Source organism: Mus caroli, chromosome 1 (genome assembly GCF_900094665.2).
Source record: "Mus caroli chromosome 1, CAROLI_EIJ_v1.1, whole genome shotgun sequence".
Taxonomy (NCBI): domain Eukaryota; kingdom Metazoa; phylum Chordata; class Mammalia; order Rodentia; family Muridae; genus Mus; species Mus caroli.
In genome coordinates this window covers 68945586-68962643 of record NC_034570.1, presented here as the reverse complement: position 1 = coordinate 68962643, position 17058 = coordinate 68945586, and the positions used below count along the sequence as shown (strand labels likewise).

Here is a 17058-nt window from a genome sequence, read left to right as displayed (position 1 = left end):
GGGGGGAGACAGGGGACTCCGCCCCCGGCGTCTGCCTCTCCGGCGCTGAGGAGGGGGCACTTCCGGGGGTCCTTCCCCTTTAACCTCCTCCCCCTCGTCCCTCTCCGCAAGCTGACGGCTAGACCCCACCTCGGGGGCGGGGCTCTGTCGGTGACACGTCGGACAGCGGCCGCCTAGGAGGCCCGGGCGCGCAGTGCTGCTCTAAGGGCGGCCGACCCGCCCGGGGATTCCGGGCTTGAGCTCCTAGCTCTGCTCGGCGGGAGGGAGCGGGCCCGCCTGCTGGGCCTGGGCCCTCCGGATCCGCCCCCTCTCCGGTCCCGCCCCCTCGGAGCCGCCTCGGGCTGCGCGGGGGCCGGGGACCCGCTGTCGGGACGCCATGCGGGCATCGCTGCTGCTGTCCGTGCTGCGGCCCGCGGGGCCCGTGGCCGTGGGCATCTCTCTGGGCTTCACCCTGAGCCTGCTCAGCGTCACCTGGGTGGAGGAGCCTTGCGGACCCGGGCCGCCCCAACCCGGAGACTCTGAGCTGCCGCCGCGCGGCAACACCAACGCGGCGCGCCGGCCCAACTCCGTGCAGCCCGGATCCGAGCGCGAGAGGCCCGGGGCCGGCGCAGGCATCGGTGAGAGCTGGGAGCCTCGTGTCTTGCCCTACCATCCCGCGCAGCCAGGCCAGGCCACCAAGAAGGCCGTCAGGTACTGATCCGCTCCGTCCGCCCTAACACCCACCCCCCACCCCCCAGGCACCAGCCAGGATGCGCGCGCTAGGGAGGCCGCCAGAGGCCGGGTCAGGCTCCGGAAGGAAGGGGCCAGCCGGCCAGGAAGTCCTTGGGCCTCGATTACTTCCTATGACCCTGCTTGCAGGGAGACAGAGGACCAGTTTGAAGCTTTTTCTGGATCCCGTCCGGATCTGAGCTGAGCTAAACCGACTCCACCCAATAATACTCCAAAGACCCTCTTAGCCCCTCACTGGTCTGTTTAGGATTAGAAAAATGAGTGTTAAGGAGGATAAGTGTATAAAGAGGGGGAAAGAAAAAGGAAGGAACTGGAATTTACCTGTATTTCATTCCTAGATGGGTTTCAAGGGCCACCTTGGGATGAGATGGGAGAGGGAGGAATGTACTCACCACATTGATGTCTGTGCCCACGCATTGAAGTAATTTCTTCTAAGTAACAGTGAATTCCAGTTGTACAACTTACCTTCTACCTTAGGAAGGTGAGTCACTGTCTTAGTTTGCCCCTCTCCAAACGACATTCTCTACACCACTATGCCGTATGCTTCTACACATCATTTATAGGACATATGGGGGGAGGGGGCTGACAGCATATTCCTGTAGCAGGGAGCATCTGCAACAGTGTGCCAAGCATGTCCCATTTTACAGATGGTTCCGATTAAGTAACATGCTCAGGGACACAGCCACTGGGTTGTGAAATCTGGAAGCAGATCTAATGTATCTCTTACCTGCGTCTGCCTTGGAAGTGCTATCTCCTAGATGCAGCACTTTCTGTGAGGCCACTATATCACTTAAATCATGTCTCGTGGGAGAGACAGTCTTATCCTCCCGTTCCTGGGTGCCAAACAGGTCCAGAGGAGAACTGACAAGTGAAGCTGTGTGCTATCTTGTTCCTAACTGTCTTTTCCCAGAACTCGGTATATCAGCACGGAGCTGGGCATCAGGCAGAAGCTTCTGGTGGCAGTGCTGACCTCACAAGCCACGTTGCCTACACTGGGTGTGGCTGTAAACCGAACTTTGGGACACCGACTGGAGCATGTAGTGTTCCTGACCGGTGCGAGGGGCCGCCGGACACCTTCAGGCATGGCGGTGGTGGCACTGGGCGAAGAGAGGCCCATCGGACACCTGCACCTGGCGCTGCGCCACCTGCTGGAGCAACACGGCGATGACTTTGACTGGTTTTTCCTAGTGCCTGATGCCACCTATACTGAGGCGCATGGACTGGACCGCCTAGCTGGCCACCTCAGCCTTGCTTCAGCAACCCATCTCTATCTTGGCCGGCCGCAGGACTTCATCGGTGGAGAGACTACCCCAGGCCGCTACTGCCACGGGGGCTTTGGAGTGTTGCTCTCTCGCACACTGCTACAGCAACTGCGCCCCCACCTGGAAAGCTGCCGCAACGACATCGTCAGTGCTCGCCCGGATGAGTGGTTGGGCCGGTGCATCCTTGATGCCACAGGCATGGGCTGTACTGGTGACCATGAGGTAGGAAGATAAGCCTCCCAATTAGTGTCTCCTCTCAGAGCTTGCTTATTTCCCCAGGAGAGGTATGGGGTAATGGAGATAGAGGTTGGGGTTTTCTCTGTTAATCTATCTTTTTTTTTTTTAAATCCCAATGGCTCTAAGTAAATTACTACTAGATCTGAGCTTCAGCAGCCTCGTGCATGCTAATGGAAACAATTATTAGGCAGGGCCATATAAGGATTAGGGAAAAGTAAGAGATCCTTGCACATAATATATATTCAGTGTCAGCTATTTTATTTAGCTCTCTGGACACCTCTGAGGCAGCTTTCACAGATGAGCTCACAGAGACCTGACCAGGCTTGTACAACATCAGCTGGTCAAATAGACTTCAAATCCACAGAACTCTGCTTTGCAAGTCCATAACTGGTTATAAGATTTGAAGCTGAGACACCAGCTAAGAGATGGAGGAAGGTCAGTCAGCTCTGTGGTTGTTCCCATTCTGAATGCTTCCCTTCCTCTCTCACAGGGAATGCACTACAACTACCTGGAACTGAGCCCCGGGGAGCCTGTGCAGGAGGGGGACCCTCGTTTCCGCAGCGCCTTGACAGCCCATCCCGTGCGTGACCCTGTGCACATGTACCAGCTGCACAAAGCTTTTGCCCGAGCTGAGCTGGACCGCACGTACCAGGAAATTCAAGAATTGCAGGTACAGCGCGGGCTTAGGGAGTCAAGGGACTAAGGGGAGCAGGTCCTGAGAGACCCGGGGAATAAAAAGTCAGTGATAGAGTCATAGAGCAAACCCACTGCCAGGGCTTTGACCTTTGTGAAACCTCCAGGAACCCCCCCCGCCCCTTCAACTTTTAAACTGTCTTAATCTGTGAAGAAACTGTAGGGGGCGCTTGGGTTTCGGTAAGCTGCAGGTCCTCTCTGAGTATCACTGCCTGCCCACAGAGTCTCTAGATGTATATTGGCTCTGTGACCCCGTACTTTGCTCATAGCCCCCTTTTTCCGGCCCAGTGGGAGATCCAGAATACCAGCCGACTGGCTGCTGATGGGGAGAGGGCCTCTGCCTGGCCAGTGGGCATCCCAGCACCGTCTCGCCCTGCCTCACGCTTTGAGGTTCTGCGCTGGGACTACTTCACGGAACAGTACACGTTCTCCTGCGCCGATGGCTCACCCCGCTGCCCGTTGCGTGGCGCCGACCAGGCTGATGTGGCTGACGTCCTGGGGACAGCCTTAGAGGAGCTCAACCGCCGTTACCAGCCAGCGCTGCGGCTCCAGAAGCAACAGCTGGTGAACGGCTATCGGCGTTTTGATCCAGCCCGAGGCATGGAATACACACTAGACCTGCAGCTGGAAGCACTGACGCCCCAGGGTGGCCGCTGGCCCCTCACCCGCAGGGTGCAGCTCCTTCGGCCCTTGAGCCGAGTGGAGATCTTGCCTGTGCCCTATGTCACCGAGGCTTCTCGGCTCACTGTGCTACTGCCACTGGCTGCAGTGGAACGCGACCTGGCTTCTGGCTTCTTAGAAGCCTTTGCCACTGCAGCCCTGGAACCTGGTGATGCAGCAGCCTTGACCCTGCTGCTGCTGTATGAGCCACGCCAGGCCCAGCGGGCAGCCCATGCGGATGTCTTCGCACCTGTCAAGGCCCACGTGGCAGAGCTAGAGCGGCGTTTCCCTGGTGCCCGGGTGCCCTGGCTCAGTGTGCAGACAGCCGCGCCCTCTCCACTGCGTCTCATGGATCTGCTGTCCAAGAAGCACCCACTAGACACTCTGTTCCTGCTGGCCGGGCCAGACACGGTACTCACACCTGACTTCCTGAACCGCTGCCGCATGCACGCCATCTCTGGCTGGCAGGCCTTCTTCCCCATGCACTTCCAGGCCTTCCACCCTGCTGTAGCTCCACCTCAGGGCCCTGGGCCACCAGAGCTGGGCCGTGACACCGGCCACTTTGACCGCCAGGCTGCCAGTGAGGCTTGCTTCTACAACTCCGACTATGTGGCAGCCCGTGGCCGGCTGGTGGCAGCCTCGGAGCAGGAGGAGGAGCTGCTGGAGAGCCTGGATGTATACGAGTTGTTTCTGCGCTTCTCCAACTTGCATGTGCTGAGAGCGGTGGAGCCAGCCTTGCTGCAGCGCTACCGAGCCCAGCCGTGCAGCGCACGGCTCAGTGAGGACCTTTACCACCGCTGTCGCCAGAGCGTACTTGAGGGCCTTGGCTCCCGCACCCAGCTTGCCATGCTGCTCTTTGAGCAGGAACAGGGGAACAGCACCTAAGCCCCTGCACCTGTCCCTGCTCTTCCCCAGGAACCTGGAGCCACGTGCCAGCCTCGCTGGACAGGGCTGGCTGTAGCCTCAGTCCCTAGGGCAGCCCACTGGTCCCTTGTCTCTTGCTTTGTTGGACCCATGGGCTCAGGACAAGCCCTGAGACAGGTGCCCTAGAGCCATCCTTTCTTGTCCAGTCCCCCTGCCCCCTTGACACTGCTGATTCAGGCTGTGGCCTCTGTTTATGCCTGACGCCAGCCTTGCCTCCTGGGCTCCTGTCCTGGGAGCTGGGCTGTAGATGGATTGTTGGAGGAGGAGATGAAGCTGAGAAAGGAGGGGTACGGTATCTACTGCCTTCTCCCTTCTGGATCCATGATAAAGCTCTGGCTTTAATAAACTGGTAAAGTGTGGACTAATGAGTGGAGACTGGTAATTCAGTGTTGGCAAGGTAGGCATGGGAGGACCGACCCCTAAGGATGGAGGAACCCTGGGTCTATGGGAGCCCTCTTTTCCTGTTACAGGGATCAAGTCATATAGATGCCCAGCCTCCAGCAAGTTCATGTGGATGCTCTCCCTCTCCCTCTCTCTGTCCCTCTCCCTCCTCCCCCCTCTCTCTCACACACACAGAAACAGACACAGAATTCTTTGTGCCTCTTTATTCCCAATTTCACCAGCACTTTATAAAACCAATCTCTAGGGAGCAAGGCCTGAGACGGCCCCTCCCCCTCCCCTCCCCCTATGCTCAGCCAAGGTCTGAAAGGTCTTTCCACCCACTCCCCATGAAGGGAACTTGTGGTGGGGCTGGTACAGGGGGAACTGGGAGCTGGGCCAGGCCTGCTGGGCCACCCACTCCCCCTGCCAAGAGGGAGCTGGGCCTGGAAAGAGGGAAAGAGAACCAGCCCAACATGCCTGGGTCCCAAGGACTTGCCTTCTGCCATTAGGGCTGGGACCCTGACTGTCCTGTGTCACCCTCCCCTGCAGCCCCACCCTTCTATGTCTGTGTCCCACCCCCACCCAGTCCCTAACTATATACAAATGTACAGAGGGGCTCTGCCAGGGTTCCACCTCCCCCCCTTCCTCCCTCCCCTCCTCAGGGACCTCTAGTCTGGTCTCCAGCCCTTCCTGGACACCTGCCTGGGAGCAGGGAGTATAGACAAGAAGAACCCTTGTGCAAGGCAGCTGAGCCTGGGTCAGGGAGAGCAGGACCCTAGTCCTAGCCTCTCAGTGAGCACCGCCCCTTCCCTTAGCCCTGGGCTGCCCCAGACCTTCTGTCCCAGGAATAGGAGATGTGTGGGGTCTGCGTAGAGGCCCAGTTTCATGGGTACTTTCCCCACACAGCACCGTCCTAGCAAGCAAAGTCTTCAAAGAGGCTTCCTGGGGGGCCATGAGGGTGGTGATGGTTGGGAAGCAGGCTGCCAGCCCCCCCACCCTCAGCACGGCCCCGGCTTGGACAGGGACTCTGTAAAATGAAAAGGTGACAGATGGGACAATGGTCAAGTTGTGTACTCAAGCCTCAAAAGTACCTTTGCCTTCTCCCCTGGGGTGTCTTAGGAACTTTCAGGAAGTGGCTATGGGGAGAGGGTGATCTTTCAGGTTGCGGGGGTGGGGGGAGAGGCCACCCACCTGTTCCTTCAGCTCCTGCAGCCCCAGAGTGGAGATGCCCCCGGTGGATGTCCGCAGTGGGGTCTTGGGCCGTCGCCACACCCTCTTGAGCCGATCCCAGGAGACCTTGCAGGTCAAGGTTGGGGGGTTGAAGAGGCCTCAGTCACAGGACTTGTTGCCTACCAAGGCACCAGTAGGGCTCCCCATTCCTCAATCCAGCCTCTTCAGATCCAGGCCCTCAGGCACTTCTAGAACCCTGAGTCCACTGCCCACCCAAGGGCCTGCACCACTCTCTCTGCCTTTTCTTACCTCATAGATGTAGTCAAGGATCTCCAGCAAGGTGAGGATGCTAGCCCCAATGAACAGGCCCATCTGTCCCCCAAGGTCCCCTGAGGAGAAAGAGGGAAGGGTCAGTAGGAACAAGCTGGGCTGATCCACACACGCGTGGAGCCAGGGTCAGGGCTTACCCAGCAGGGCTGACAGGCCATAGGCAGCTCGCTGTTCCATGGCTTCAGAAGTTAGGGCTTCGAAAAAGACATCCAGGACCAAGAAGTTCTCCCTGGGAGACATGAAACGACACCTGTGTGGGGCTGCTGGTCTTCTCCAGGCAGCTGGCAAGGCCATCCCCAGTCAAGCTATCCTCATCGAAGACTGTGCTGTGAAGCTGGCAACCTCAGGCTCCCAGAGGGAGCTAGGTCCAGCTGTGTTAGGTTCATGGTTAGGTTAAATGGTGTCATATAAGTGGGTTCTGTGCAATGGCAGGGATACATGGAGCTGTGGCCGCTCAGACTTGGACTGGGAAGGGCTTTTCTGGATGAAACTTGGATTATGAATGGCACTCCGGGCAGGAGACCCAATATACACAAAGAGGTCTGTGCCCCAGGCCTGCCGAAGGGCTCTCTCCACAAAGCTCGTCTGCGGGCATGGCTTACCTTATATAGGTCTCATTGCGGTTGTACTTCCTCGCCAGGTACCTGGCTGAGCCCCTGTTGGGGATCTTGACCATGGAGATCTCTTTGCCGTAACGAGTCAGGTTGCAGGGTGTAGGGCAGAAGCATGGGCCCTCGGAGCCCCCACCAAGGGAGTCTGCAACACAAAGGCACCAGTTGCAGCAGGGAGAATGGCCCACAGGCACAGTGACTAAGGGGACAGGCACAGAGGCTATCCTGAGTTGACATGTCCATTCAGAAGGCCAGATCTGTCACCTTCTAGAGCATGCTGACTGGGGTCCCGCTCAGACCAACTTTAAATGACCCATGACAACTGCATCTACACCTGCACATCTCTCCCTCTGTCCCCAGATCCCTGGGACAAAGAGGTCCCATGGCTCAGAAGGAAGAATTAGTCAACATGGGATCTCAGACACACAAGCAATGAATTAGGGAAAGGATGCTGGGATGACTGGGAGGGAGGATGGGTGAATGGATGGATAGTGGGTGGGCAGAATCCACACACTTGATAGGCTAGGATGTCTCTGCTTGCCCCTTTGGTCCCCCATTTCACTCTCCCCTTGTCTTATACCCCAGGGGCAGATCCCTGTGGTCAGGCAAATCAGAGGGAGTTGGAGGACAGGGATACGTATGTACGTGTGCACTTCTTTCCCAGTTTCTCCAGTTATCAGGCTGCAGATAGGTAGGGGTTGCATTCTTCTGTGACACACGGCTCTCAAACAGCCTCAGGTAAGGGCTCATGTTTGCTCTCCATTCCCCTCCTTTCTCTCTCCTCCCTCCCTCCCTCCCTCCCCTCCTCCTCTTCCTCCTCCTCCTCCTCTTCTTCCTCTCTCTCTCTCTCTCTCTCTCTCTCTCTTTCGTTTCATGATGCCCCTTCATACCTTCAGGCCTGAGAGTGTCACCTGTTCTGTGGACTCTCACCACACCTGTGGCTCTTTTATCTAGCTGATACATCTGTTCCTTTGTTTAATGCTCTTCTGTCACACACTTCACAGGTGCAGATGTTATTGGGGTATAGAGGAGAGCCTGGTGTGCCAGTTGGCTACCTCAGCATCTCAAATGCATCCCCAGTGGCCCATCAAATCTAGATTTCTGCAGTGAGTTCTGGTGCCCTGCTTCAAACTATCCACTCTGCTCACTATCTCACTCGCCTTTTTTACCTTGCCTTAAGTCTGTGTTGGCTTCCAAGTACCTCCCTCTTCCATGCTCTGCTTCCTCCCTTGACCTCTGCCTCCAGCTCTACTGACCTTTGGGTACCCTAGACAAAGCAAGCTTTCTCTAGCCACAAGGTTTCTGGGACATGGGACATGCTATTTCTACTATGTAGAACCAATCACACCTTGACTAATGTGTATGTAGCTTTTCATGTAGAATCTTCCCTACCCTTCCAGACTAGGGCTACATGCCACTCCCCAGGGCCTTATAACACCCATGAGATACCCCTATTCAAGAACTATTGAGCTGTGATAGCATCTGTCCTTAGTAAGTGTTCATGGTCAGGGCTCTTGGACCCTTAATCTCAATACCCAGAACAAGTTGAGTAAATCTAGAGAATCAATCAATCAATCAATCAGTCAATAGTTAAGCATGTGGAGGGATGGGTGGATGGATGGATGGATGGATGGGAGGGCAGGTGGTGGATGAGCTGCAGCTCAGGGAGACCCATGGAAAGATGGAGTTCATTTTACCCATACTGACATCTAGCCATGTATTTTTCCTAGGGCTCAGAGAGAAGTCATTTTACTTTCTCTGAGAAAGAGGCAGGGGTAGGGAAGTTGCGGAGGAGGGAAGAGAGAATGTTGACTGGGAGAACAGAGATGGGCTCCACTCCCAGTCCTGGTTTTCTGTACCATCTCCATGGTCTGCCTTCACTTACCGAGTGTCTGAACCTATAGAAGCCATTAGGACCCACCCCCACCTCCACCTCCCTCTGAGATATGAACAGAGCTCAACTTCAGCAAGACCTCTCCAGGACAGACTGGAAGGAGAAGTGACAGGACGCAGGAGATGAGCACACAGAGGGGTGAAGGAATGATGAGAGGCAGGGAAGGGGAAGGCAGCACACACCCAGTGTGTGGTCGGCACATTCAATGTAGATATTTGGTGGGCAGATGGTCTCGTTGCCTGAAAGGAGAGAAGAACAGTTCTGAGATCTACGGTCCTTTCCCTTCTCCCTCACCACACACCTGTGTAGACATCTACATGTATGCATGTTTACACATATGCATAGCAGATCAATGTACACACACACACACACACACGCATAAAAACAGTAAAAATGCATAATACACATATGTAGGTAATTTTACATCTGCTTACACAATTATGTGCACAGTCTTCAGTTCATGCACACAACCCCAAAACACATACACACGAATATATATTAGCATGCACGCAAGCATGCACATCTATGTGTTCCCAAGTATACAAACCCATGTGTAAGTATCCAGACATACACATGAGCACACGCTCATGCGTGTAGATGCGTGTACATGTGGTACGCATGCATCTCTGCCCCCTGGAAGTTCAGGAGCTCAGAAGAGTGGCACCAAAGACTGGCTGGAGGTGCCCACCTGGCATGTGCACCATCCGGCAGTGGCAGCGCTGAAGCACGGCCTCCTTCTCACAGCGCAGTCGGCAGGCAGACACACTATAGGCTGAGTAGCCCTGAAGCTCAGGCTCCCTGAGCTCGCTTTCCGCCCGGCAGTTGCCCCAAGGCTGGGGCAGATAAGTTAGCTGCAGAGATGGGGCATGACAAGGTCAAGGCCAAGCGTGTCCATCAGGGCCAGTCCTCCAGTGTCAATAGCCCCAGCCAGGGCCATGGGGCTGGCAGACTGAGTATCTGCCAGGCAGATGTGGCCAGCATCCCTTTAAGTAATGAGTTGCCCTGTGCCCAGCCTAGGCCTAGCTGGGGATGCTCACCCGCTGTTCCTGGCAGGACACAAAAGTCTGGAAGCCTGGAGACACGCCGAACCCCAGCTGGTGGATGTAGGGCGGCTCCTCCTGGCTGTGGATCTGCACCCGGATCCCTGCCTCGAATGACGTCTCATCTGCACAGCAGAGATGAGAGGCTTCAGAACCCCCTTCAGGGGCAGAGCCGAGCCCAGGCTCCATCCCTGAGCTGGCCCTTATCCCCTTCCCGCCTGCATACTTGTCTCCCTCCATATGGGTAGGTATTCCTCCTGCTGGATGTCTAGCATGATCTCCAGGCCACTACCCATGCCGCCTGCCCTACTGGGCAGTGAACTCTGAGGATCTGCATTAAAGGTGTAACACTTCCCATAGCGAGTATAGACCTGGAGGGAGAAAGAACACAGCAGACACAGAACTCTTTTAATATTTTTTTTTGGCAGTTTTTTACTGTGTAGTTGAGATTGGATCTGCTCGTCCCCAGGGCCTTGCAGTAACTCAGAAATTCCCCTGCCCAAGATTTTTCTACACTGTGTAGCTACAAGAACTCCCTGGGTAGCTGGCCTTGAATTCCCAATCCTTCTGCTTTAACCACCCAAGGGCTGGGAGTACCAAGACTCACCACCACACCAGGCTCAGAACTCTTGCTATCCTACCAATTCCTGCCCTCCCTCCCCTGAGTAAAGGGTCCTCCTATTGCTACTTAGGGTCTTTTGAGTAAGGATCCCTAAAATTTGCATCTCCCCCACTCCCATAACAATTCTAAAATGGTCTCTACCTCCTCGGGCTCCCTTCATCCATTTCTTTCCTGTTTTCCACACAGCAGTCAAAACACTCAAACCAACCAAGTCCCCTGCCAGATTCTAGTCTCTGTAGTGCACACATCATGCTGTAAAACTCAAGTATACACAATAAAGCTTATTTTATTCTTTGTGCATGCGTGTGTGCTTACATGCGGGGGAGGCCAGAGATTAATGTCCAGTATCTCCCTCAATCATTCTCTCCGTTACTTTTGGAGACAGAACCTTTCACTGAACATGGAGATCATCCATTTGGCTAGGCTGGCTGGCCAGTGAGCTCTAAGGATGCGCTCTTCTCTGCCTCCCTAGCACTGGGATCTCTCTCTCTCTCTCTCTCTCTCTCTCTCTCTCTCTCTCTCTCTCTCTCTCTCTCTCCACAGTGCACAGATTTTTACATGGATGTTGGAAAGCAGAATCCTATTTCTTATACAGCAAGTCCTTCATCAACAGAGCCATCCTTCCAGCAAAAGTTATTTTTTTTTATTTATTTATTTTTTTTTTGGTTTTTTGAGACAGGGTTTCTCTGTATAGCCCTGGCTGTCCTGGAACTCACTTTGTAGACCAGGCTGGCCTCGAACTCAGAAATCCTCCTGCCTCTGCCTCCCGAGTGCTGGGATTAAAGGCGTGCGCCACCACGCCCGGCTCAAAAGTTATTTTTAAGCGAAACTAAACAGTGACAGCTTCTCGTTTCCCAGAGAATAAAGTCAGACACTTTCCTTAGCTTTAAAGTCGCCCTTCAGTGTGGCCCTGGCCCTCTTCCTCCCTCCCTTTCCACTCCTGACTCTGTGACTCAAACATCCAATCCTTCTGTTCACCTCTGGCCTTAGCTGTTGCTCCGTCTCTGGAGCAGCAGAGCCAGCTGTCCTGCTTCCCCTGTAAACCTCAGACCTTGCTCCTCCGCTCATCTACCCATTTCACTGTCCATTGCCCACGTCCCCCACTGGAGAGCAAGCTGTACGGGAGCAGGGGGCCTGACGGTTGTCCCATGCATTTGTCCCATCGTGGGGACACCTAAGGAACTCTCATAAACCTTTACTATCCAAAGCCCGGCTCATGTCTCCTCGACCAGCATTTTCCCCAAAAGACACCAGATGGCGCTGGTGTCCCAAAGATGAAGCCACGGGCCCGGACTGGGGATTTTCGTGACTGCCTGGAGACACTGAGCAGCTGGAGTGGGAGAGCTACTGAGAAAGAAAGAGGCAGATTCTAGACGTCGCTCCTCCACCCCTCCCAACTCACCCCACAGGGATGTGGCCCTGGGTCAAACCCATCACAGGCAGCGCCAGCGAGGGGTCCATGGGCTCCAACATTATCCCCACCCCTTTTCTTGGAAACGTGTTCACACTGTAAAAGCTGGGAAAGGAACCTGAAGTGACTTGGAGGGAAAAGATCTCCTTAGACTTGGCTGCAGCGGGAAAGCGAGAGCGCTGAAAGACGAGGCTGAGCAGAGGGTGGGACTGGGACATGGAGTTCTGAAGCAACCTAAGGGGACCACCAGGGACACCTTGAGGGTAAGGTTCTGTCCTCCCTCCTCTGGTGAGTTGGTTACCTGCAGCTTCATCAACCTTTCTTCTACACACACACACACACACACCAACACCCTCCTCCCCAGTACAGCTTTTACTCAAACTGATTTCTGAAACAACAACAAAATACGCATAGCAGGCACCTTGACATTTACAAAACATGAAAACATCCACTGCTACGCCGTGTCATCCACTCGGTGCCTCTGACTTCAGGTGTGTTTGTGACCTTGGTTCCAGAGAAGGAAACTAAGCTCAGAGAGGTGAGGTGACTCTAATGAAGCTGCACAGCTTCAGAGAGGAAGGCTAAGCTCCCCGATACTCCCATCATTCATTGCTAGCATCCTTCCAACCCAAACCTACCCAGCTTCTGCCTCAGGATGGAAAAAGACGGAATGTGCCTCACACTGGAACTTCTTTCCTTGGTTCCTCTTTCCCTTCCGCTCCGTTCCTCAGCCCCATCCTCCCAAGGTCATTTGCTTTTCCCTTCCTCTCCGATCCCTTCACAGCTTCTGGGTTCTAGTCTCATCCCAACCCCATCTCCGCCTGTACCCTCCATCACTGCATGTCCCTGAGAGCCGGAGTGGGCATCACAGACATCTTAGAGCATGTTGGGCCGGGTGCTCAGTCTGATGGAATCATCACAACTGCCCCCAAGGGCAGTATTACTATCCTTATTCCATAGACGAGGAGACAGAAGCTCAGAGAACTGGACCAGTTTGCAGAGGTCTCCAAGATCGGCACTCCTCAAATGCCAATTTGTACCCAGATCCCCTTTGTAAAGTGCTGGCTCTGGTCTACTACATGGAAGTAGATGGACTCCTGGGAATGAAATTCTGCTTTTTTACAAATCTGCTGATCTGTGGACTGTACAGTAAGTAGAAAGCTCTAGATGAACAAGGCATGGTGGCACAAGCCTATAATCCCAGAAGCTCTGGACCTATGCAAGAGGACTAGAATTCATGGCCTGTCTGGGCTGCAAACTGAGTTCAAGGTTAGCTCTAGCCACTTAGTGAACTTGTCTCAGAAAGCAGAGGGTCATGGGTCTAGCTCAGAGGGGGAGGGATTGCCTATGTTGGGGAGGTCCTAGGTTCCATCTCTGGTGCTGAAACTGAGAATAACTAGAGGCCAAACCAGAGTCAAACAAGACAGCTTGGGCCTAGCCACGGGCTCTCAAGACATGACTAGAGAGAGAGGAACCTGAAGTACGCGGAATGCAAGCCTCCTGGATCTCTAGTGGTGTGGGAAAGGCCAGGAAACATGTAAGTGAGTGCCCAACATCCTCCTGTTTCAGGCCGAGAAGATGCTGGAATCCATTCCTGCCAACTCAGCCTGTTTGGAGTGCATGCTTGAGTTGAGAGGCTAAATGAGGCCCAAGCGACGTGAGGGAACCCCGGGTTTGTGTTGCTCACATGACCGTGTCTGCCACGGCCTCCAAAGCTTAGCCTCACTCACAGGTTTTCAACTCCCTGAAGCCTTGAGTCCTACTTCCCGCTTTGCAGAACAAGGGGCAGAGAACAGGAGAAAGGCGTGATCAGACATCCTCATTTTTGTCCCAGGTCAAATCTTTCTTTCTTCCTTTCTTCCTTTCTTCCTTTCTTCCTTCCTTCCTTCCTTCCTTCCTTCCTTCCTTCCTTCCTTCCTTCCTTCCTTTCTTTCTTTCTTTCTTTCTTTCTTTCTTTCTTTCTTTNCTTTCTTTCTTTCTTTCTTTCTTTCTTTCTTTCTTTCTTTCTTTCCTCTCTCTCTCTCTCTCTCTCTCTCTCTCTCTCTCTCTCTCCTTTCTTTCTTCTTTCCTTTTAGAATCTCACACATGAGTACGTGTCTCGGGCCCTTTGAGAAGTGCTTTTGATAGATCTTCTCCTTGAACCCTTTCACACAGCTCCATGAGGTGATCACTGTTGCCCCCTGGTACGGATGAAGTGACTGATGCTCAGAAAGGGAAAGCGGCTAAGCGTGCACAGCGGGCGAAGAGCTGCAGAGATTTGGACAGGGTGGATCGCTGTATACAGCATAATCAGGACTTACGAGATACCTGCTGCGGGCTCAGTGGATGAAAGATGGTTGGAGGCTCCTAGCCCTTGGTGGAGCTGCACTGTAGATGTATGTTATGTTTCAGTGTGTGCACACAGACACATGCTATTGGGCAGTGCGAGCCCCCTACAGGGTGGAACTTAGCCCTGACTTGGGGGTTGATTACCTGGCAAATGTGCAGGTGGAGAAGGGGCAATGCATGACATAGACAGTGAGTGAAAGTAGCCCAGGTCCAAAGGACACTCTATGGAGACTGGACAGGCCAGACTGGCAGGACTGGGCCACCCGCACAGCTTGGGTCAGGCCCCACTGCTGAGAAGAGCAGGTCGTTGCCCTGGAGACAGTCCTTGGCCCAGGCAGTGATGGTGGAGCCAGCCACCGGCTCCTAAGTGGTACAATTCTGGTGGCAGCACAGCCCAGAGCTTCTTCCATGGAGACGGCACGACTGTTCAGCCACAAGGTCCCACTGGCTGTCCACTACTCCCTCCCCTGGAAGGATGTGTATACAAGAGTTGGGAGCCTAGAGGCCCAATCATAGAGAACCAAGATGTGTTCTGATGGTGGCAGGGTCATCTCCAGATAACCTCAGCTTCTAAGCTCTGCCCATGGGGCCTTGATCCTATCATAGCCCTAACACTTTCTCTCTATCTTAGCTTCTGATCCCATGCTACCTGCCCTCACTGGAGCATATGACTTTAGAACTTCCTTGAGTTGAAGGTGAACGGTCACCCTAGGACCCTCTGCCAGCTTCCTTTAGCCAGCTCTTGACTGGTCCTTCTCCAACTCTATCTCTCCCTGCAGCGCTGGCCTGAAACACTGCCTGTTTCCTGCTCTAGGTCTGTCTCCTGACTGCTTCTGTAGATCCCTGGGTCTACATTTTCTGGGTGCCCAACCAGTTACGCCTCCAGACTCAGTTTCTCTGCTCCTAGCCCTTGGCTAGCCTGTTTATCAATCCGCATCCCTTTCTCTCCCAAAGCCTAGATGCTGTCTGCTTTCTTTGTCCCTTGTCCCCTATACCTCTATCCTATTTGCTTTCCTCTCTGTCCATCTTCCATGCAAGTATTCAGTTTCTACATCTTGTCTTTCTCCTAGATTTTACTATAGGCCCAAGGTTGCCCCGATGTCCTCCCTGTTCCCTCTCCCTCCCCATCTGCCCGAGACAATGATCAGGAGCTGGGAGAGATCTGTCCAGAGCTTGCTCTCCTGAGCGATGGCTTCTCTCTCAGCCCTCTGAGCTCCATCCATCCACAGCTCCCATTTCCCAAGATAGCTCTCCCTGCCTGGCTGCTGGCTCCCCACCCCCACCCCACCCCACCCCCAGCCCTCCCTAGCTCTTCTTCCTCCCTATAGCCACAGAGCCCACAGGGTTAATAGCCAATTAGTAGGGCCAGGGCTCAGCTATGTGGGAGAAGGCCCTGGGCCTCTGGGAGATAAGAAGCAGCCAGAAGCAGCAAGGACCAGGCAGCTAATCCCACAGCTAATCTGCAGCTTGGGCTTTATCTCCATTGCCTTCTGGGTACCCAGCTTCTGCCAAGACCCCAGTACCTCCCGCCTAGCTATTTCTCTGTGGATGGGAGTCCCTCTCCTTTATCCCTCTGCCCTACTCTGTGAGGTCCACCCCTATACCTCTGTCTTAGGTGCCCCAGAATGGACTCCCCTTCACCCCGCAGTACCCTGGAATCCACTGTGGACCAATAGAAGGCGTTGGATTCATCTTCATCTAGCCATGACTAGCATCTCAGGTGGGAGCGCTCCTAAGCCATGAGTTTACTCAAGGGTGACCCAGGATGCAGAGGAAGAAACTCAGCACTAATTGCTTGGATATCTGTGTTGGTCAGAAGCTTGGGGTCACGCAGACCAACCCCCAACCCCATGCCCCATTATACAATGGCTAAATCAAAAACCTGTGAGATCTCAGCTCCCCATCCAAGAGCACACAAATAATAAGATTCCGCATCACAACCCATCCTGCCTCCCCAGCCAGTGTCAGAATTCTATACTAATTTTGTCCCCTCCCTGGGAGTCAGTAGACACTAAGTCTAGCTGCCTGTAACCTGCATTAGTGATGTTTTTGATGTTTCTGGGCCTCAGTTTTTTCTTCTTCTGTCAAATGGAATCTTCCAGAAAATTTCCACCTGGCTTGCTTCTGGGGGTAGTTGTAAGTGTTGAAGGGGGAAAAAAAAGAGTAACAAGCCCCAAAGCAAGCACCTGTAGTCCCAGATACTTAGGAGTCTAAAGCAGGAGGATTGCTTCAGCCCTGGAACTTAGAGCAACAGAGTGAGCTCCCCTTAAGTCAACAAACATTTGTAAAGTGAAATCATATTCATGACTCCCCAGCATCAGTCTGAGATGCTGGAGTAAAAGCCACAGAACATAGGAGAAGGGACAGAGTTTGGAGCCTGACAAAGCAGTGTTCAAATCCTGCTTCTTCCACCAATCTTAATAAACAGTCTGAGACACTACATCAAGAGCTGGGTGCCTGACAGTCTCTTTAGGCCTTGGTTTGTTTCTCCACAAAAGGCAACAGCAATTCCTCCCCCTCGGGTTAGGACTGCAGATGAGAGATAAACTCCAGAGTGATGTAAGGCCTCCTTGCCACAGCAGGCGGGCACTCAGCAGGGGAGCAGGGGGTGACCTAGGGAAGGGAGCATCCAGCACAGCACAGCACAGCACACACAGCACAGCACAGCACACACAGCACAGCACAGCACAGCACAGCACAGCACAGCACAGCACACACAGCACAGCACGCACAGCACAGCACAGCACAGCACAGCACAGCACAGCA

At 54.1% G+C, this 17058-nt stretch overlaps 2 protein-coding genes across 2 annotated transcripts in view; one reads left to right on the top strand and one right to left on the bottom strand.

Annotated features, from left to right (window-relative positions):
* Positions 1-6: 6 nt before the first annotated feature.
* Chpf (chondroitin polymerizing factor) lies at positions 7-4870 on the top strand. The gene is made up of 4 exons (XM_021155537.2): positions 7-690; positions 1640-2213; positions 2719-2898; positions 3210-4870. Exons 1-4 carry the CDS (start codon positions 377-379, stop codon positions 4464-4466), a joined length of 2325 nt encoding a protein of 774 aa, XP_021011196.1. The 5' UTR covers positions 7-376; the 3' UTR covers positions 4467-4870.
* A 222-nt stretch (positions 4871-5092) lies between these two features.
* The window catches only part of Asic4 (acid sensing ion channel subunit family member 4), a 25104-nt gene continuing 13138 nt past the window's right edge, over positions 5093-17058 (bottom strand). The window contains 9 exon segments of the mRNA XM_021163174.2: positions 5093-5913; positions 6078-6182; positions 6366-6445; positions 6524-6615; positions 6989-7142; positions 9074-9130; positions 9580-9742; positions 9929-10056; positions 10158-10302. Of these exon segments, the coding sequence (XP_021018833.1) occupies positions 5800-5913; positions 6078-6182; positions 6366-6445; positions 6524-6615; positions 6989-7142; positions 9074-9130; positions 9580-9742; positions 9929-10056; positions 10158-10302 (1038 nt within the window). The 3' untranslated portion in view covers positions 5093-5799.

Coding starts and splice junctions, on each gene's coding strand:
- Chpf (XM_021155537.2), top strand. CDS start 377: ATGCGGGCATCGCTGCTGCTGTCCGTGCTGCGGCCCGCGGGGCCCGTG. Junction 691..1,639: donor GCCACCAAGAAGGCCGTCAG/GTACTGATCCGC, acceptor GTCTTTTCCCAG/AACTCGGTATATCAGCACGG. Junction 2,899..3,209: donor AGGAAATTCAAGAATTGCAG/GTACAGCGCGGG, acceptor TTTCCGGCCCAG/TGGGAGATCCAGAATACCAG.